Source organism: Solea senegalensis, linkage group LG10 (genome assembly GCF_019176455.1).
Source record: "Solea senegalensis isolate Sse05_10M linkage group LG10, IFAPA_SoseM_1, whole genome shotgun sequence".
NCBI lineage: Eukaryota > Metazoa > Chordata > Actinopteri > Pleuronectiformes > Soleidae > Solea > Solea senegalensis.
In genome coordinates, this window is record NC_058030.1 from 5,640,248 (window position 1) to 5,662,501 (window position 22,254).

Sequence of the window (22,254 nt, forward strand, 5' to 3'; positions counted from 1 at the left end):
TCTTGTACGCTAAAATCAGTCAACTCGTCTAAACTATTGTCCTGCTGTTGTGAACAAGAGTGCCAGACACCAGAGACTGTCCCGACCTAAATCTGTGGATATTTACCCAAAAGTAAAGGTCTGAAAAAAGCTAAAATAACTTCTCCCATGTGACATATTTATTGTGATAATTATTGACATTGACTGATTTGGAAAAATGTATTGTAAATAATATTTTGGCCCCATCGCCCAGCCCTTTATTCCACATCCCCACAGGATGAGTCAGCTGTTATTCTGCCTCTCCCTTCCTCTCTCCATCGACCGCCACCCGTCACCCCTGGACCTCCACCTCTCAAATGAATGTGATGGCAAATTTGAAACATCACAATGCTGTAAAATGTTGTTTTTTTTTCCAAGGCATGAGATCAAAGTGTGGCAGTGAACTGTGCTCATGGCTATTGGGGCAAAGGCCAAGAGTTGAGGTTTGTGCTCACTGTATTTTCGGTAAATAATCCTACGATCAGGCACTTTTTGAAGCACGTAGGCTGGTAGAGAAGTGGTGGTGTTTAATGTGATTGTTCATTTTTGGGTACACGTCGGCACGCCGTACAGTTTTATATCTTATTAACAAGAGTTTTATTCACCATGCGATCCTGAGGTTGTAGAGTGCGTGAGGTTTCAGCTGAGCCAGTGTGGGAATAAGGGCCTCTTCCCCTTTCTTTCGTCTTCAGCCATTAATCGATTATGCCTCACTCAAGCACAGCCTACTGTCTCCCTGTTGGCTTCACGGTAATGCATTGTAGCCAAAGCAATTAAATTTACAAGCATTCAGCAGCTACTTTGCGTTTTTCTTTTTTCTCTTCTTCGCTCTCATGTTGCTCGTGGTGTGATCTTGGTGCTGTTCCGTTTCAGGAGAAAGTCAGAGTGGTTTGCTCCGGGTGGGGGCTGGAGGTCGTGACTGATGTGGGTGAAGAGAGTGCTGTCGAGGGGGCCGTGAGCTCTGCATCGACACAGCAACTGCATTGTCTAGACTTTCCTGAGCTACACAGGCCACTCTGTTCTCACCCTTGACAGCAATTTTTGGCCACATTGGCTGAAAATAAGGTTTCTGTCTGGAGGGCAAAACATGATGAGTATGTGTCAATTTGTGTCCGACAAGGAACTGCAGGTCACACCTGTTGGGGAGCAAACACAACAGCAGATATTGTTTCACTTGAACAGTGATGTTCGGGGGTTTTCTTTGGTTATATGACACACAGTGTGTGTGTGTGCTCCCTACGAGTGACTATGATATCTAAAGAATGTGTTCACCATTGAATTTCACTCTTTTTCATGGGTTTTTGTGGCTGGAAATTCATGTTTTTAAAACCACTCACTACCCGAACAAAGGTCCATTGAGACACACAACGTTTGTGTCACATGGTTAAATCCAAATGAAGGATTTCAAACACCATACTTAAACTTGCCGTAACTCAGGTGTGGCTGTTGTAAAATTGTTGATTCTCTCTATGGACTTTGGTGCGTGGTGGAGTGAGCAGTTTACAAAATGACACACATTTCAGTTTCCAGGTGGAAAAGGGTCTCTAATGATGAGATAAAGTGTTCTTAAGAAACCATGGACTTAAATAAGCATAGATTTTATGAGATGAGCGGCTAAAATCTTTTTTTCTCTCCCTCCTGTCCTTCATGTGTCAATACCTCCATACAACCATACTTCAAAAAACATAAACTGGACCTTCAGATTTAGTGCTTTTAATACATCTGGTTGTCCATTTATCTATACACCAACACAGGTGGTGAAGTCAGACTTGAAAAAAAAAAGCATGAGACATGCAAGCTTTAAAATCCTCTGTATTTCATTCCGTTTATAAGCAATAAGAATGTGTGGATTTAGGGCTGCAGTCTGAATAGAGGAGACGTGACAGTCTCCCTTATTTCGATCAATCAGACATTAGATTCTTGCTGCTCTGGCTCTCTAAGGCAGAAGTTCAGACCCAGTTGTTTGCAGGATTTCATTCCATCCACCTCATTTCTCTAATTAATTCCTGCTCCTAGGATGAAGACTTCCTCATCAGCAGATCAGTCAGTGTGCTGTTTTTTTTGGACTGAAATGAAAACCCTGCAGACTCAGGCGCACAGCTCTGAGACAGGGCAGAGAGCTGGCCCTCTCTGATACAGACACAGATTAAAGAGTGACCCTGCTGCTTCCGCCCTGCCGGTGTGTGAACAAGCCTGCGTTTCACACCAGATCTCCTTCTCACCTCGCCAACCGAGTGTCAGAGCTGTCCCGTGGATGTCCAGGTTCCTGGATACAGGGTCTGGCAGCAGTGTGAGTTTGGTCAAAAAGTGGAAAAGTTTGCTCCCAGATTGAGATAAAGACTGACAAAATGGATAAAGACACTCTAAAATGCGCATTATGGCACTTAAAATCAGAACATATCCCTTGCTTACATTGGCATAAATACAAATGTTCATGTCTTGGCCATAATGCTGATTTTTTGAGTGTCAAAGAGATTAATTATGTACAGTTTTTCCCCATAATTATTATTATTATTCACGGAGCTTAGCATCAGACGTTAAAATCCACTCTTTGTCGTGAATGTCAGCGGTCACTGTTCAATGACTTTTACTGCTGTTTTCACCACAAACCTTCGTAGATGGGCTTTATTCTGCCCTTCCCTGGCTGCTTCAGCTCAGTGAGATGTTTTTAATGATGGCACCAAGTCATTACTGTACACTCTGTTTATGGGAACTCATGGTATGTACATTAGGAGTTTTGTGGATGGAGGAGGCATTAGGAAAAGTGAGGGGCGGCGGGCGCACACACCTCCCCCGTGTGTGCGTGCTTCCGTCTTTTTACGAGGACCAAATTGCCGTGAATTTGCAGAGTGAGGTCATTTTGCAAAGAGATTACAGTTTGGGCGGCTCTTGCCGTTGTTAGTGAAAAGGCAGGGTTCCCATGGGTCGGTGAAATCCTTCATAGTTTTTGAAAATCACCTTGAATAGACATGGGTCATTGAAAGTGCTTGAATTTTGTGAAGGAAAGAAGTTGAGTTGATATTTAGGTAAATGTCTCCCTTGTTTTTTGCCTGATGTACGTAATCTAGGCCTACGCAGAACAAACAGTCGTAATTACTAACACTGTCCGCTGTCTCTCTGTCTCTCATTTAAAAACTATTCATTAATTCCAGCAAAAAGGTTTTCTTTATGGAGTGTATTATATATGGGATCAGAATGATTTGATTGTAACTTTTCGTATCACAATTCATCATCAGATAAATTCAATGAGGGTGACAGCGCTGACTTGCGGCATCTGTTTTCAAAATAAAAAGTGTCCCTTAGCTCATGCCCTTTTTTTCCAGGCCACTTCAGACCAATCAATCAAATCAGTTGAATGTTCCCTCTGTGTGTGTGTGTGTGTGTGTGTGTGTGTGTGTGTGTGTGTGTGTGTGTGTGACATTTTCTGAGCAGCTGGAAATAAACCCAGGATTTGCCGAATGTGTTTTACTTTCCACATAATGCCATAATGATGTCTTATATTATTTTTCCTGACAGGAAATCAGGTTTTTACAGTCAGACTGTGGTTAAGCTTTAACCTTTTTGTTTTTTTAAGCTCACATGATGATCATAGGATCAACCATCCACATTTACCTATTTACTGTAGGTCACTATTGAATATTGATAATTACAGATAATGAACTCATATATAAGGATAAGTGAAAATGTTTGACTTAGATAAATATATGTATTATACTGTATATGTATATGTGAATGCCCACGTTCACGGCCTGCTTAATTTATTCTGTGTAGGCAGTGACTGTGGGGACGTTGATTTTTAAGTGCGGCTTTGATTTCAATCTTTATTTCCGGCTTCATCCCACGATGCGCTGCTGTTGCTGCTCTTTCCTCTACATTGTAATTCAGCAGCTGTGTTTGTCAAGCAGCCTCGCGATCTGTCAGTAGAACTCATTTGGTCAAATTCCCCCAAGAACTGACAGCTACAAGCGCTTCCGAGTGAAGACTCCATCTGAAATCACTTTCCTTCCTTGCATGTCAAAAGAAAAGGCTGAACTGTGAAAGGTTGGTGGATAATCTCATCGGGGCCACATGAAAGTGTGCATGTCAGTTTGAATACCCATTTGAACTTGAATCTTCAAATCCCATTCAAGCGCAAAATATACAGCCTAGAAGCACGTCGTACTGTTTGAAGAAATTACCAAGTTTGTCCAAAAGATAGCGCTGTGAGTATAGTATCAGTAGAAGACAACTTCTGTTTTTTCCGGCCTGGTGTTGTTTTTCAGTCTATATTTGTCTTTGTTTTTAAGGTTGTCTCTGTGTGTGTGTGTGGTCTGGTGTTAAAGGTTGCTGAGCTCTGTGTTTTCAGCTGATGTGATATCAGAGGAACCGTTGGATATGATTCCTTTGGCACTTACCATCTCACCTTTACTCGCCAAGTCAGTGGTGAGACACACACATTCAGGTTTAGTGCACAATTGTCATTTGAGTGTGTGTCTTTGAAGGTGCTTTTAGTGATCCACCAGTACCAAAAAGTGCATATTTATCTACTTATTTGGATGCACACCTTTGTGTGAGTGAGTGACTCTTTTGTGCATACTGTATGTTTTTTTTCCACCTTAAGGTGAAATCAGCCAGGTATAAAGTGCTGACTCACAGTTAGTCAGAAAAACAGATATGCATGCGCAAGTTTTCTCTCTCATTTCACACACGTACACCACACAGAGTAGGAAATAAACAGACTTGCAGCCCTATCAGATGTTGTTGTGGGGGCTTTTTGTGCCTCTGCCCACAGGGACTATGGGGTTTAATCAAGCAGCAGGCCTGTGTTGGTTTACTGTGGCATTAAGGATAAAAATAGGCTGTAAGGAGCTGACTCTACTGGGCAGCAGAGCCCCTTCACACAGCTGCAAGTCATGCTCTGTCTGCCTCTGTGTGTGTGTGTGTAAACTACACGTTATGTGTGTGTGCTTGCTGTCAACTGTTTGTCATCGGTATATTTCTCTCTCTTTGTGCATTGTGCCCGTAGACATGAAGAGGTCTGCACAGACCCTATGTGTGTGTGTGTGTGCGTTATGCATAAAGAGATTTATACACTCTATTTACTTCTTATGTTTGTTTGTGTACTGCAGGTCATGCTTGTGTCTGTATTTACGAGCATTCAAATTAGATTTTCAGGGCAGCTGTTTGAATTGAATCCAGCTGTTTCTTTGACAAAAACAGCTTCTGTATTTTAGGAAAGATGGTTGATAGTTGTCTGGTTCATTTTTGAAAGTAAAGCATCATCAGAAGATTTTCATGTGTGCGCCTCATGTCTAAGGGTGGAGTCAGGAGACACATTTACCCAAACTATCATAACGTCTGTAAATAGGATCCACCCTACGTCTACATCTACAAACGTCTCAGATGCTCACTGATCAGTGTTTTCCATTCTCATCGTCACGACTATGACCATATCTCTATTAGCTAATGAAAGACTTAAGCTCAGAGTTATTTTTTCTGTCTGAACCCGACTGTATCAGAGTACTAACTGAGCTCCGTACAAACTAGGACTGAACAATTAATCGCATTATGGCCTACTGCGTTTTTTTTTTAAATCGTAGCAGGCGCAATATTTTTTAAAGCCAAAATGTGTGTCAAAATATCATTTTAGATTAAATATTTTCTTGTTCTATACACATCTCATTCTACAGTCTGAAGAGAACATCTTTGTCTCTCACAGATCTGCAAAATATCACTCAGTAAGCATTTAAAATATGTTGTGAATGATGTAAAAATGACCGTTCCCTCTGATATCCTGTCAAAAATAATATTTATTCAAAATTGTCCAGCCCTAGTACAAACATGACAGTTATTTATTTGACTCGAGGCTGATGCAGTTGTTATAAGAGGTATGAGTTTCTTCGGTTGCCACGTGCTGAGTGTAAATGATCATCAATCAATATGCAGCTGAACTCTGAATTTTCCTATAAAAACTGTCTTCTTGGTTTCAGCTGTAAATATTGCAGTTACTTTGTGCTTAAATTGTCAGAATTTTCCTATAAAAACCGTGCATTAGTGATTCATTTGTTGAAAGAGAGACTAAAATAATTGAAGATGAATGATGTTGTTTTGCTATCACTGAGTACAGGTAGGTCATCATCCGACTCCAGTCCGACTAAGCGTGTACATGCAGGAGTAATTGGACTATGAATCGCATTATCCAGGTATGTTAGTCCGACTAAGACTAGCTCAATTTTAGTCATGTATTTACATGACATTGAGAAAACTGAATTTTCTTAGTCCGACTAAAATTGGACTTTTGACAACCATGTTACACAATGTAATCCTTCTTTAACATCAGAATTACACATTGTCATGTACTGTATGTTTGTTGCTGTATAGCTATATAATGGACTCTGAAACTCTATAGGGGGGAAAATCCCCCTATAGCAGCAATCAGAGTATAATGGGGAAACTCAAACTCTCTTTAAAACACAGACAAATGAAGTTTTCTTATGGCTACAGCTGTTTTAAGACCATGACCAACCCACGTAAAAGAAGTGAAAGAACTGGTTTTAAATTCTTCGGACGCTGTGGTCTTCGTTGGCGGCCGATTGGCTGATATCCAGTGTCTCATAGGAGCCCAAAAATGATCCTGATTTATCACAGAGCTATTGTTTGTGGTGAGAGAGATTTAGGATTGGAGGGTGAGGAAGTCCTGGGAACGTGGAGGAGTGATTTTCATTAGTGTGTGTGTATGCTTGTGTTTGTTACACACACACAGGACCTTTTCTGGCACAAATACTGACCTTGTCAGGACCAGTAGTCCTCATGGGGACTAAAAACTGGTCCTAATGAGGCAGAACAACAAGGTGAGGGATAATGCTTTGTTTTGGCCATCCAAATTAATGGAAGTCAATGAAGTGTACTCAGAAGAATGGTACAAATGTGTGTGTGTGTGTGTGTGCGAGTGTGTAGGGGACAGGGACTCGGTGTGCTGTGATGAAACATCACATGACTGCATAAAGTGGGTCTCTGTGCTCATTCACATGAGGATTACTTATCATTAGATAGTAAGCTACTTTTTCACACAGCAGATAACTCAGCCACAAGCTGCAGGAATATGGGTTTATAGTGTGTGTGTGTGTGTGTGAGAGAGAGAGTGTGTCTGTCCCCTGTGTGTCCTTGTATTTTGGTGTTTCTTCCTGTGTGTGTGTGTGTGTGTGTGTTGGCATACAGTATCTGGGGCTTCATCAAAATTTCATTGAGCTCATTAAACACGAGTGCAGAAAGCTGGGATTGTATGGATAAAAATATCTCCACTGTAGGCCTCCCTCAGCCCTCTTTCTCTGCATAGTAACACGTCTACAGTCGAGCCGCATGAATGTACAAGTCTGTTTGTACTGAAATGAGGACGAGCACACGTGTGATCGTCTAAAAGACCAAAAAAGACTTTTCAGACACAGATGTCCCTCATTTAAGCTATAGCTTTATGAACACATTCCCTATAGGTTAAATAATTGTACATTTCAAGTTGATGTTTCACTTCCATTCATTACTTATTGAGCCCACTGACCTCTCTGTGGATCTGTCAATTGTTCACATTTGTTTTAAATCCATATCTAGTGTTTTCAAAGACTTGTCAGATCTAATTTAATTTGAGGGGAGAAAAATCTATACATAACAGTATTGTGGAGTTGTGTTGTCATGAAATAATTGGTGTAAAGACTCCTGAAGGTCAAAAACAAGCCAATGCTCATATCAGATTTATTAAGTCTTAAGTTTGATGGGCTTGATAGTTGCCTTATAATATACAGTATACAGTAATTTACCCTCATTTTCTATTAAACCATAGCAGAAGAAGCACACTGCTGATTATTTCTTTTATTAATTGGCTAATTAATTTGTGTCTCTGTGTTAGACCATGTTATAAAGATGATTGTCACATATCAAAATAGCTGAGAAGTTAATGAATTGATTCATCTTTTCTCATTGGCAATTCGAACAAAATCACTTTTATGTTAAGTATCAGAGCATCAACACAGTAGTGAGATGATTAATGAAACATGACAGTGCAGCACAATCAGGGAAACACCGGGAGCTAATTGTCCATGTCCTGTTGTCAGTGTTGTTATGTAAGACGGCTCAGTGTAATGTCAGGTCTCTGTCTTTGCTGACGGCACCGACACCTTGAACCACAGCGCAGAGATGAGTACAGTGATGGATTTGTGAATCAGTGCCACTGAGGCCGGTCAAGAGAAAGTGTGTAAAACCACTTCTTATGACTTTTTCATCCTTAACTGTTTTGCCAAATTTGAATGAATGATAAGAAAAAGTTGCTTCGTGTTTAAAATGTTGGTTTGAAATCATGTCAAATTTATCAACATGAGACAAACACAATGCAGCGATTATTCAATTACTACATCTAAATTGTTAACTATTCTAATAATCTATTCATCAGTTTAAGTGTTTTTTCAGCTTTTTAAATGTGAATATTTGGTTTCTTTGCTCCGTGCAACAAAGAAGTCATTAAAACTGAATCATTTGGGAACATCATCATTTCATATTTCCAGGTTTGAGAAACACTGCTGAACATTTTTGGCCATTTTATGGATCAAGCAAGTACTCGATTCATTGTTCATCGTGAGTTGTTTAATATATATCTAGTATCAACATAAAATAGAGTATGTTATTGTCCTGCATAACAAAATATACATTGCTTTTTGATTAATAATATTAATAATGTTCAGGTGCTACAGGAGTCTCTCATCACAACCAGGGATTTTACTGCAAGGCTCCACCTCCACTTCTGCAAAAATCCATCTCTGGTCTTCACAGAAACTGTGACTTAAAGCGACCGCTGCTTAATTTCAGCATCTATAGGAATTTTAATTAACTGTGAGTGAGCGGGTAAACTGCCGATGAAGCTCACAGAGGGAGTTTTATGTCAATACAGAAACTGACTATGGCTCTGGTTTGTTAGGTTTTGTGGATCTAAAAATACTGAACAGAAAACTGTTTTTCGTCAACAATTCTTATCCGACATTTGTCATGTTTTGGTCACATGTCGTCAGCCGCTACTTCCTAACATATATAATGTATGAAGAGGAGAAACTCTGCCTTTACTTTACATTCACTTTTTAAATAATTTAAGTAAAACATCCAGTGGGGGTGGTATCGCTTTGTACAGCTCGACCACAAGTGTCAGTATTGAGGTCTCCTCGCTTTGTGTTGTTTCAGAGAATCTGTGTCCTCCCCCCAAGGCTATTGAATATAAGCCAAAAAAAGAGAATAAGTAGTGCAGCTGCATGGCTCAGCGTCTTGTTTGTTTTCCATCAGGTTAGAAGCTTAGCTTTTTTCTAACAATCTAAGATGAAATAAAACAGCAGCATCATCATATCCGCAGTGACGCAGTGTGTGTGTGGCAGAAGATTAGGCCTGGGCTACAATGGAATTATAATTTAATGATTATTTTGACCAAAAATATTTGCAATTCATGATGGAAAGCATGATGACCTTTATTGTGAAGGATATTTTGAGATGATTATGTGGATGTAGCTTAGTTTAAAATGCACATAAACACATAAATAAACCAGAAAGTCAGTGAAGGCTGAAGGCAGTGGGAGAGTTTTGGGTGATAAGACGATGATGCAGTTCAGACGCTGAACTGTCATTACACTGTGTAACTATGAGGGGTCGTAGCTCAGTGTGAGGAGGCACTAATCATCTGTTCTGTCGGAGCTCGCTCCCTCTCATCTTTTCCTTTCATCCTCCACTCTCCTCTCTTTTCGTCTCCATCCGACACCCTCTTCCTCTGACAGTCACTTCCCAAGGCTTCGCTCCTTCATTCCGCCCCTTTTATCTGGGTTTAATTTATGCTACACGGCCGCCTCCGCTCGTCGCTCAGCCTCTCTTAGTTAAATTATTGAAAGGAAATCTGTCATGATTGCAGGTCATCATTGAGTGTCTTATGCGCCCACTCACTCGTTCACTTGAGGCTTAGGAGGATTGTGCGAGCATGACAAGGAAGGTGCCATGAATTTATAAAAAAACATTTGACACTGCTGAATAAATCAGATGTTAGCGCTCTTTCAAATTGCGATTCTAAATTTGAAAACCATTAATTTTTCAACTTGCTGTCTGGAGTTGTGTGTGTTCATGCTACGTGAGTGACATTAGGGTTTCACCGGCATCTCCAAACCACACTTGGTCATGAAAACTAGGCGTGGATCAAAATATCAGTTTGGTGAGATATTGTTTAATCAATAAATGAAAGCGTTCGCAAGTAAACAGTCCCTGCCAGTTTCGCTCGTCACTACTTCATGTCCCCTCATGGTGGCGCTGCTCAAATGAATGAGGGAAGTTACCTGGCTGAAGAAGAGGGAGTTTTGTTCTCTATGTTGTGAATCCAGAAAGTTTTGCTTCTATCGATATGTGATTGTCTTCCAGTATATTGATTATCACAGAATCGTCGTATCATGATATTATTGGTATCGTGGAGCATGTATCACGTATTGTATCGCTGTGATTCCTGTGAACACACTGGAGAATCACCACAGGGAATAATGCATGGACGCTGACTTGATTTATCTGCTGAACTTAACCTGTAGCAGTGATGTGTTGGAGCAGTGTGATCCTGTTTTGAAGCCTCCAGAACTGACATGTTGAGTTTTGCAGCCGGAAGTTCGCAGGCGTCGTCTGCAACCAGGCTCCTACGAGGTGATTCATACTGTATGTGCAGTTCTCTTCTATTTCCCTCTAAATGGGAGCATCATTTACAAAACTGACATTTTGTGCTACTGAAGAAGAGGCGAAATGTGTGATTGAAACCTGATGTAATTCAGTAAATCAAGTCTAAGTCTACGCTCATTTTGCTTCCATTAAACTGATTTATTTTTGCAACCGGCATACTCAGGAGATGGTGTGATCTGATATCCATGTTTCCCTGGAGTTTCTTTTTTTTTCTTCTTCTTCTTCTTTGTGTCCTCTCGAATAATTACACGTCATTGTTCCTGTTTTGTATGAACCGTAGCTGCTGTGTGTTGAGTCGGGTCTGAAAATGTTACTGTACTGCGATCATGGATGACGGACGTCTGTTCTTTTTTCCCTTTACTTCCCTTACTATAACATGTCGCTGACACATTCTCCATCTTTAGTGTGCAGACGGTGCTTTATGCTCAGCTTTAAATGTCACTCGGTGTGTGTTTGTTACCTCTTTATGACCTCTTCTGTCATAATGACTAACACTGACCTTGTCAGGACTGGGAGTTTCCATGGAGACCAAAGTGATGCAGAACCTCAGCGGTTTAAGGTCAGGGCTTAGATGTGAATTGTGGTTTGGTTAAGTTTAGGTTTAGTCATTAACTGGTTATGGTTAAGACGAGGGATGTGTTTTGATTGAAATCAGAGCAGTGTAGATTTTGAATAAATATCTATTTAAGATTATTTAGACTGAAATTTCTATCATTGCTTTTTACACAATTATTCTCATTTTCATTTTCAATAATTACTGTATGATATTTTTGCAGATTTGTGAGAAACAAAGATGTTTTCTTCAGTCTGTAGAACATAACCTGTGTAGGTTTCAATGAATTGTTGTCCAAACACAACTTCACAAACCTGTGTTTGTGTGTGTGTGAGAGCGAGAGAGGGAGAGAATGACAGATGGGCCACAGTATCCTCCTCAGGGTTAGTGCATTCACACAGGGAATATACACCCTCTTCCCTCCAATGTTTCGGGGGCTTTCATATCTCTAGAGAGCAGAAATGGATCCAGAAAGTTCTTCCCTCATATCCTCAGTAGAAGCAAACCATCTCCAAATGTGCTCCTCACTCGATGCAGTTTGTCAGCTTGTTGCCTCCGGTCTCTGACCTAGAAAACCAGAAAGAGAGTTGGATTTGGAGGAGTCGAACATAAATCAGGTCGGTTATCACTGAGAAGGAGCTGTCTGTGCTCTGAAGTGTCCCCTTTTCAAGTGTGTGTGTGTTATTTTTCTTTTCGTGATCAGGTTTTTATTTTTCTGTTCAGCTTGTTGAAGAAACCTTGAGGCAAATTGAAAGGGCAAAATCTCCCTTTATACCGTTTGTCAAACGAAAGAGATTTTGCACTTTCAACTGCACAGCAGTTACATTTTTTTGTAGCATTGTCCTACAAATATCCCTGTTACCTTTACTTTTTTTTAAGCAAAGTTAAGTTTCTCTAACATCTGCTGAAATCGGACTATAGTTGAGTATTCACAATTAATGGACCGTACATGCTTTTGCAGGAAAAGGACACTAATGATGGCTCTACTCAGTTCTCCAGTCAAACGTGAGGCAGCTAAATTGAACTCAGCCGTAAAGTAACTTGTCAGGCTTGTGTGACTCTTATTCTTTCTCACAATATCCTTATTTAATAATTGATTTTAAGTCAAAGAGTGTTACATGGCCACTTTTTTAAAGCTGCAGTGGACAGGATGTCTAGAAGAATAATAATCTGCAGGTTGTAATAATACTTAAGTTGTGGGATTGCAACTCTCTGTCCTGATAAGATCAGATGATCAAGTGTCAAATGTCCTTCAGTTAGACACCGCGTCCTGCTGTCACACACTGAACTGCCGGGTCACAAAACATCACTAACAATGACTGATGTTGGAGCTGCGTGTGGACAACCCTGCCACACCGTGTGGCTGAAACCGGAGCCTGCTGAGGCAGAGGTCGATATATTGACCGTCCTCCCGACGAGCTTAGCACAGGCGTAACCGTCAGCACCGCAGCAGCTGACAGGAAGCGTTGATTAGAAGCCCTGCGGCAGCAACAGCCTCCACTTAGGTTATTTTAGTTTTTTGCAAAATAACGCACTGCTGCTTTAGCCGCTGCGATCGCTCTCCTCCAGGATCTTTGCCTATTCTCTACATGTTCATCGTATGCTGCCGGAGTGCTGCAGTGCACCATGCTGAATGTGTAATGCATGGACATCCTTATGTCACCTGTTAAACAAAGCTAAAGGTCTTTTTACATTACATTACATGTCATTTAGCAGACGCTTTTATCCAAAGTGACTTACAAAAGTGCATTTTAAACATTTGGGTACAAATAAGAGCTAGAAGTAAGTAAGAGCTTCAAGTAGATCAAACTATGAAGTGCTAGTCATAAGTGCGATGTACAAGTTTTTTTTTTGTTTTGTCGTCTTAGTCGAGGTAGAGTCGGAAGAAATGTGTTTTTAGTCGGCGGCGGAAGATGTGGAGGCTTTCAGCTGTCCGGATGTCGATGGGGAGATCGTTCCACCATTTGGGAGCGAGGACAGTGAACAGTCTCGAGTTCTGCGAGTGCCTCTGCGATCCTCTCAGTGAGGGGGCAGCGAGCCGGTTTGCTGATGCAGAGCGGAGTGGGCGGGCTGGGGTGTAGGTTTTGATCATGTCCTGGATGTAGGCTGGACCGGATCCGTTTGTAGCATGGAAGCCTTTGCAGAACTGTCACAAGATCACTAGATATTTAATGGAGAAACCATCTATAAATATGACAGTACTACATTTTTAACCAGCAGGAGAAAAAGATCAACACGGAACAAGTGTTTTTTTGTTGTCTACTTTAAAAAATGAGCTTATCACAGCTTCTAATGCAAGACAGAAGCTGGAAACTGAAAAGTTATTGATTATCAAAATTGTTGCCGATTAATTCAGTAGTCAATCACTAATCGATTCATTGTTGCTTCTCTTGCACATGTAGATGACATGACCTGATGACTGGGCTGAATCCTCTTCATACGCACAGCAGTGTTTGAGGTTTTCATGGTATTTACACAAACCTCTGATAAGTTTCTTGACATTTCTTCCACTCGGTCAATCAAAGAAAAACAAATCAGCGCTGTGATGAGTGGCAGGAACAGAAGAAGAAGCTGAACCGATGTCAAGGTGTGATTCATCTTGTGTGTTCCTCAAGGTTAATTAGATTGTGTGCGGATCAGATAAACGACGAACACAACACGAGGAAGAAGAAAGCCTCTCTTCTTTTCCTCTTTCATTTGTCTCCATAAAAGCAGCTGAGAGTGAGCGCATGTCTTTCTGCTGGTGCTGGAGGGGTTTTATACACATTCACTACCATGTTCATGTCTGTTTGACCTTTAACCCTAAGTCAAGCAGCATCTCAAGTATAAGCTACCTGATTGGAGGGTCTTCAGTCACTTCCCTCTCATTCAGCTCAGTGTTTGCTTGTATGTGTGCTGAATTGCGCCTCTGTTTTGCTTTGCTGTCGGGCTGAATTGGCACCAACGGCATGTTTACACAGTCAATGAAAGGCATTAAAGGAGAAACTAGAATTGACGACATTTACATGGCCTTCTTTGCAAACCAAGGCAAAAGCTGTCAAGTGGTCATGATGACAACCAAAGACATTGAATACAAAAAGAGCCCAGCTGTAAACTTTCTCTCTAAAGTGACAAAAACAAGAGTGTTTATGACTTTTATTATATTTAACTAGTTGAATGGCTAACTTATCTACCATTTATTTGAGAAAACAAATTGCTTGAGTGCAAGTTTTGTCAAAAAGCTGTGTTGATTCATATCCTTGGGCATTTTAGTGTGGTTGTGCTCCAGTCCTGGCCATTTTGTTGTAGAAGTGTGTACCAGTGGCGGTTGCTGGTCTTTGAAACAAGGGAAGCTCATTTTAGGCTCAGTTATTTATACATAAATTCTTACAGTGTATACATTCTGCAAATGAACTAGAACAAGGAAAATGTGATCATTATGTACAACTGAAATGTTATAATAGTGTTTTTATTTACAGTGTATATGTACAAATGAAAATGGGCTGTATCACTAAGGCAGAAATGGCTCAGTGGTTGTGTATGTTTCTCCATCGCTGTCAGTCAAAATCTGGTTCCGCCTTTCAGGCAGTTTCTCCAGTCATCATGCAGAAGCCCAGTGTCCACACCCTCCCACTGCTCAATTGACTCCCAGAGAAGCTGAGCTTCCGTGGAAGTGACGTTTTTGCCACATTTGTCCAATCAGCGTCAAGCTCAACGCAGTGAAAAAAACCTATTCCGTGTCGTCCCATAGAGAACAGTTAAAGCTGAGTGGTTTTAATGTGGAGGCTGCTACGAGAATATGAAAATAAACAGCTCATTCTGAACAAACTATCGACACGTTCTCATCGCACTCTAATCGTTGTTTTAAAGCACTTTCAAACAACTACAGTTGACCAAAGTGATGTACAGAATAATACATAAAAGACATGAAACACAATAAAAACAAATGGAATGACATCAACGACGTGTCACGTATAGACTACACCACCTCTCATGTGTTCTCCTCCACCTCCTCCTCCCATCTTCGCTTACACAGATCCATCACTCTTTCTCTGCTTTCTCTCTGGCTGTGTTTCCTGAACCCTGTCACCCACTGAGTGCAGCATGCCTGTAAAGGTTGATGCTAATAATACTGACTGAGATCTTCCTCAGAGGCCTCTACCAATGCTGCACTTGTAAATACTTCTCGTAAATACGGCCACATTACACCCACATCTGCTGGAGTGGTTGGTTTGCTGCTGTTTACACTTTGTCGGTGTCCCGTCTCTTATTTGAGACATCAGAACTATGAATATGACGGGAAACATGTCTGTGAAGGTTCTTCTCAGTCATTCACGTCAGTGTAGATAAAAGCAACTGCACTTGATCGAGTTTTGGTGAAGATGTTTGACTTTTTGATCCAAGAGGCTTCTTCAATTCTGCTATAGCTTTAGTGTTCTTCTTAAAATGTGGTTGGGATGCAGGACATCATTTTCTGATGTTCATGCAGAGTTTAAAGGAAAACAGTATATAGTAGATATAAATAGTGTAAACATTGGATAGCAATTGTTGGTTGTATCTCAAAAGTGCTTTCCATTTTTGTTAATATTGTGATAAACATTTTTGACATTGACATTTTGACATTTTTAGATGCCATGCATAGCCCCGAGCATGTACCCGTCACAACTCCAAATACTGAATAAAAGCCCTTTTTACTCAGACACATCGGTATCATCCTGCAAAATCCATCATGGTACGGTATAAGGGAGCTTTCCTCTAATGACGTCCAGTGGATCTATGTGATCAACTGGGCCTCGGGGAGGCCTGTGGTGTCTGACAGCTGATAAGGTCCCACAGGATTGAGCACTTCTGGTCTTAACCAAGATGTGGTGATAGGCTGACCTATGACCCTGGTTTTCCACGAGCAGGGAAATATTGACAAACCTCTCCACAGCACTGAACAGGAAGAGGCATAGGTTTGTTTGTATTTGGTTTTTAAAATGAACATATTTCAGTGTTTTTTGCCTTTAAAATCAGATTCTCTTTCAACAAATCATAGTCGACTGGAATCATACATACACTGGTGTGTGTGTGGGGGGATGCACCTAAATTACTGTGATCAGCCTGGTGCTATTGATCGAAATTAATTATAATAAGCCACTGTTTACAATCTGCTTTACCACAGCAGACACTTTGGCATTTATGATAACAGGAGAAGCCAAGTATATTAAATATATACAATACCAGGACACTGGAGGTGAAGCAGCTCAATGGAACATCTTGTCCTAATGTAACATAATGGTAAATGTCATGAAAAAGGCTCATTCTTTAATGAAATATTAACACAAAGACAAGGTTTTCATTTCAGTTTTGCAGTGGACACAGCAGTAATTTAAGACCATTGAAAAAGGACCATTGAATCCGGACAGGATTGCAGCTCAGCAGAACTTTCTTTTCATCTATAAAATAATATTATACAGAGTAAACAGCTGATTTGTCCATCCAAAGCCAAGTCATTTAAAATGATGAGATTATTATGGAACCTAAATAATGACAGCTGGTGTTAAATGTGAAGGTTTTTTTCTTCTGCTTTTCTTCAACATACACAATCCGTAACACACTTAAGCAGAGAACTGGTCAGTGGGGGAAGAGATGGCCCTAATGTGGACGTGACTGCGCTGACTGAGACCTGCAATGGGCTCTGACTCTGTGTAAATATTTACTGGAAGATCCCAGAGAGCTGGAGGCCAATTTAAAGATGGCCTGCACTGCTCCTGATTCTTTACTCTCTAGCTTTGTAGAGGACTGACTCTGGGTGGCTTAGACGGTGCCAGCTTCACTGCTGTCGGGCATTTCAGCTTCAGATGCTACTCTGGAGCTGAATCATCAGCAGCTCCTTTGATAAATCAATAAATACACTTTTTCCTCCAAGCTAAACACCAAGGAATCCATGGTTCTACCTTGATATTTTAGGATAAGATAAGGAATGTAAGATAAGATGGTCCCTTATTCACTGCAGACTGATTCATGTGTCCTGAGCAGATCTCTAACCGACTGGACCTCGCTTTATCCGTCATGGAGCTGCCAACTTTGAGAAAAACAGAGCAGAAATCCATTGATTAGGAAATAACTGGTGAAAATCATCTCTCTTTGGTCTTTGGTAGCTGCTGCCATTTACTTAAAGACTTTCCTTATACACTCAAACATGCACGTGTATTACACCTGCTTTTAACTATCACCGCAAAGGAGACGCTCGCCTGCACTTTTCACACACACAACCAGTCTCATGTTTTTTTGTGTGAAACTCCCACTTTCCCCTCTACCCTCCCATGAATGCATTTTAATGAGCAGGAAAAGCTTAGTTTTTCTTTCCGCGGTTTTAAAACCATCTTCATCCCACTGCCATGTTTTCAGGCTCTGGATTGCGGTGGATTAACATCTGAATTGAGCACAAAGAAGAACCGTGTTGTGTGGAACTACAGAGATGATGATGATCCTCTGCGGCGTGTTTATATTGTGTCAGCCATCCACCATCCTGCTGCCGCTGTCTCCTCGGGATTCGCCATCAATCTCTGCGCTCTTGTGCTCATGAGTGTGAATAAAACCCTCTTCATCTCCTTCTTTGGCAAAGCCTGTCGCAAACACCTCCCTGGCGCTCCCACCTCTTTTGTCCTTGCTATTGTTGCTTCAGTCTATCAGGCTGTGGCCCACAGTGTTTTTCCTCGCCTCCACATTTAATTTAAATGTCTCTCGCCCAGTTATTAAATATTCCTCCCTCACCGGCCTTCTGTTGCAGACAAATATGAATCACGACTCTTTTCAAAGAAAGCCTCCTGAAACTGTTATTTACTCGCACACAGTCCACTTTATAAATGAGAAAACTTGCAGTATTTGGTCTTGACATGTCTTGCAGAGTTGATTTTTTTTTTATTTATCAATATGAAAACGCTTTATCACAATTTTGAAATGTTCATGCGGAGTTTCCTGGCAGTTTGCCATGAGAAATTCTGTGTTTGACTGCTGGTGTGGACTCTGCGTCTGGAGTTTTCTGGACTCTTTCCTCCCTGGAGTTATCAACTCTCTCTTTCTTTCACCACCACTTATGGTCAGAGGGTTTGGTGACCGTGCAGCTGCTGCACTGCAGCCAAGTGGCTTTTGGTCGTGTATTATTTGACTGTTGGATTACAGTGAGTGGTCATCTGGTTGTGGTCAGATTGGTTAAGAGCAGGTTTGAGGAGGCTAATTTTCCTGTAACTACTCGGCTTGAAAGAAGCCAGTCAGTGATTGGACTTAATTCATTAAAGCCTGCCTCACACTAGTGGATTTTCAAATCTCACTTGATTTTATAAATGTGGGAGACCACAGACACAACTGATTTTCAATGTTTTAATCCTGAGTAAGCACAGACTATGATCCAGGACCACACACTTTGCGTTTAATGAAACGATTTCAAGGAGGAGATTCCAGGGATTTGGGCTCTCACAGAAACTTGCGTGATTTAACGTGACTTCAGAATATAAGCAGACACGGAGGTGGATTGTTTTGTGCTGAGAAACGCAAAAACAAATATGGATGAATTCATGGCTGAGAAGACGGAAATAACAAGTTATGGTTCTAAACAACGTACGCAACATCCTTCTTCCAGGGGGAACTCGCTCTCTTTGGTTATTGTGGGGTTCTGCTCATGCCCCAGTTGCTGTTGACATGGGATAATTTGGCCAGATAATCTGCTCAAATCAACCTTAAATCAGAAGACACCCAGGATTAGGACCAAAATCTGGCCAGTTATCCTCTAGAGCGGGACAGGCTTAATGCACAGGACACAACCTTTTATATAAATGTGTAGTTTGAAGGTGAAATGATTTTGTGTTTGCTCCATCTAAAAGTAACATGCAGGTTTTTCTGATCTTTGTTGAGCACATGGCTGTACTACGGTTGTTTTCTTTAACCATTATGTTGCGTTCACATGCTATCTGGAAAGCTTGCCATCGTAAGGCTTCAGATTCATCTGCTGAAAATCACTATGTTTACATTCTGTTGAGGTCAGAGCTTGAAGATGATTGATAAACATAAGAGGATGCAGCTGTGCATTTGAAGGATCCCTCAGCAATGGTGGAGGTTTGCAGTCGGCCGAGGCTTGTCGAGCGAAATCTCCCACCAAAGACATGTTTTGGGTTTTTTTTGGCAGGTGCTGACTTCAGGCTTTGAATGAACCCGTGGTACGTGGTCTGGCTTTGAAAAAACAATTTTAACATTACGCTGTAATGACACCACCAAGCCTTCCCCTCTCACCTCGGACCAGCTCTCCTCTCGTCTGTGTAACCGGAGAGCAGCCGTGCCTGCTACAATGCGATGAGTCTGTGGAGTCAGGCAGGCGGGCTCACAGCAGTCAGGGTTGAGCGGAGGTGGTTGCGGTGGTGGATTGAGGGCTGTGCAGCTTAGACTGACGTGCAGAACCTCCTCCTGAACCCGAGGGCAGTGGCAGGGGCCAGATGCTTCAGTTTCTTAAACTCAAACATGGACTTGTGTTACTGTTAATGTGATAATTTAGTTGTGTTTTTTTGAATGGTGGTTGTATACAGTAGTAGTAGTGCAGAAGCCAGCAGTGAATGTTGTGTGTGTGCCTCCCTCGTGCTTGCCAGGAACCAGCTTGAGACACGGGTGCTCGCTCTTACTGAGAACACGGCTGCCTGCGGGGACATGAGGAAAAACATATTTTTTCCACTTGAAAGTACACCTGCTTTATTCTGACACTTGGCAATGTTTTTAACTGGAAACTGCTGACTCTCAACCGCATCTCACCCTTATTATTACAATAATAAGGTATTCTTTTTCAACTCATTTACTGATGTTGTTTATAGGACAACAGCTTTTCTGTGAATATTTACAATATAATATAAAGAACAAGCGTTTTAAATATTATTTCAAATTTATACTATTTGTAATCTACCAACACAGGAACTTCCATTAACAGAGATACCACTATCTCTTTAATCTCTGATCTCAGGTGACCACAGGTTAAATATTCTTGTCTTTGCTCCTCTTTTTTTCCCTCCAGGCTCAGAGGAAGGAGGTGTTTCTCCAAGAGCGATACGGCCACTACAGCTTGACCGACCCTTTCCTGGCACTTCAGAGGGACTTTGAATGCGGGGTCTCTGGAGGGGCCGCAGAGCGACGGCCCCTGGGCACCAGCCCCATATCTGTCCTGGAGGCCGTCATGGCGCACTGTAGGAAGATGCAGGAGCGAATGTCAGCGCAGCTGGCTTCTGCTGAAGGCCGCCAGAAGAGGGTAAGTCACCTTGAGGGTGGAGGAGGAAGATATTTGTGTGTGTACCTTGTTTTTCTAAAATGGATCGCACTCAGGACAGACTGAAGTTGCTGCACATCAGAACAAAATTTATCCCAGATGAAAAATCCATCCGCCACTTCTCAGCTGAAGACTATTCAAGTCACACATATTTATTAAATCCCTTTGCTGTCCTAATACGGCTGTAGTGGTATTGATCTTTTTCTTACCACGCACTCTATTTAGCCCCTGATACAACTTTAATAACCGCCATGCATTTAATATAAGCTTCACTGAGTTTCCCCGAAGCGCTGTTGCATGTTTCACTGCTCTTTTTCCCTGACTACAGGCACATGCAGGTAAATGATTAATAACATAAATATTAATAATAATAATAATAATAATAATAATAATAATATTATAATATAATCCCTATATCTATTTGTGAATGAAAGAATCACAGAGACTACAAAAGTATGGGATAGTTTCACAGGACTCTCTTCATGTTATATGTTTTGCGGTTAATCGAAGCTTGAGTGTTGTGAGTCGGCTCAGGTCAGATTAGTGATGGGAAATTAAAAAAATAGGAAGTGGACGATGTTTGTGTTGTTTTCTGATTGGGATTATTTACATTGGACTGAAAGTCTTTGCAGAAAGATGTGGGAATGACAGAAGTAAATATCCCTATGTGTGTGTGTGTGTTGTGTGTTTACTAAATTCCTTTTTTCTCTTGTGTAATTTCTATTTTTGTTGGTTGACTGTGTTGCATCTGTGTGTGTGTGTGTGTGGGGGGGGGTTGATTCTTTAGGATTATATTAACTGGGCACCAGATATCTGCTATGGCTTTGTCCCATCCCTCTTCTCTCTCTCTCTCTCTCTCTCTCTGGATGAGTATGGATTTGGTAATCATAACAGAGATTATGTAGTTCTGAGCCAAATCGATGTTTTGACAAGGCAGACAAATGTGTATTTTCCTCTATTCATAAAATATGAATGTACAGTTTAATTTTGTGTTATAATATCATGGTACCGTCTCCGGAGCCGCCGGTTAATGCCATCTAACTATTAGTTGCCACTGGCCCAGTCCCCTTTCTCATTTGCGTCCCTGCCCTGTACACCCACACTTTTGGCTCCTGAAACAGTGAGATGAGGGATGGAGGTTGAAATCTTCCCCTAAAGAGAAAATTGTCCATGTCTTTCACATAAAACATACCTTAGGTTTATTATTTCCAGTGGCGATTTTGGTCTGGAAATTCTGGTGGGGCCATTCAGGAAAATCTTATAATGCAATCTAGAAATAGCACATATTCCTCTCATACCCCCAGTGAGAGAGAGGACCACAGCACCTTTGACACAACATTGCAGCTGAATAATGCCGTCACACACACAATACCAGGCTGATGACATATATTGTCATATCAATAGCACCACCAAATGTCAGTGTTCAAAATCTCACAATATCGCAGTCGCAGGAAGGATGTCTCGGCCGGGCCCCACCGACCGGAAACACCAACCAACTATTCACATACAACTACACGATGTGTCTACAGTGGCAGTTGCGTTCATCAAATGAAAACTGCGGACATTTCATTGGGGACAACGTTGAATTTTAACTTGTGCTCCACGACATTTTTGACAAAGGAAAACATAAAAGCTTATAATCCTCCCCTGCATGGCAGCGCCCTCTGGTGGGGCACGACCCCACCGGCCCTTAATGCAAAGACGCCGC

At 41.3% G+C, this 22,254-nt stretch overlaps 1 protein-coding gene across 1 annotated transcript in view; it reads left to right on the forward strand.

Annotated features, from left to right (window-relative positions):
* The window catches only part of cttnbp2 (cortactin binding protein 2), a 76,247-nt gene that overhangs the window by 19,047 nt on the left and 34,946 nt on the right, over positions 1 to 22,254 (forward strand). The window contains exon 3 of the mRNA XM_044035856.1: positions 20,298 to 20,528. Within this exon, the coding sequence (XP_043891791.1) occupies positions 20,298 to 20,528 (231 nt within the window). The remainder of the gene's footprint in view (positions 1 to 20,297; positions 20,529 to 22,254) is intronic.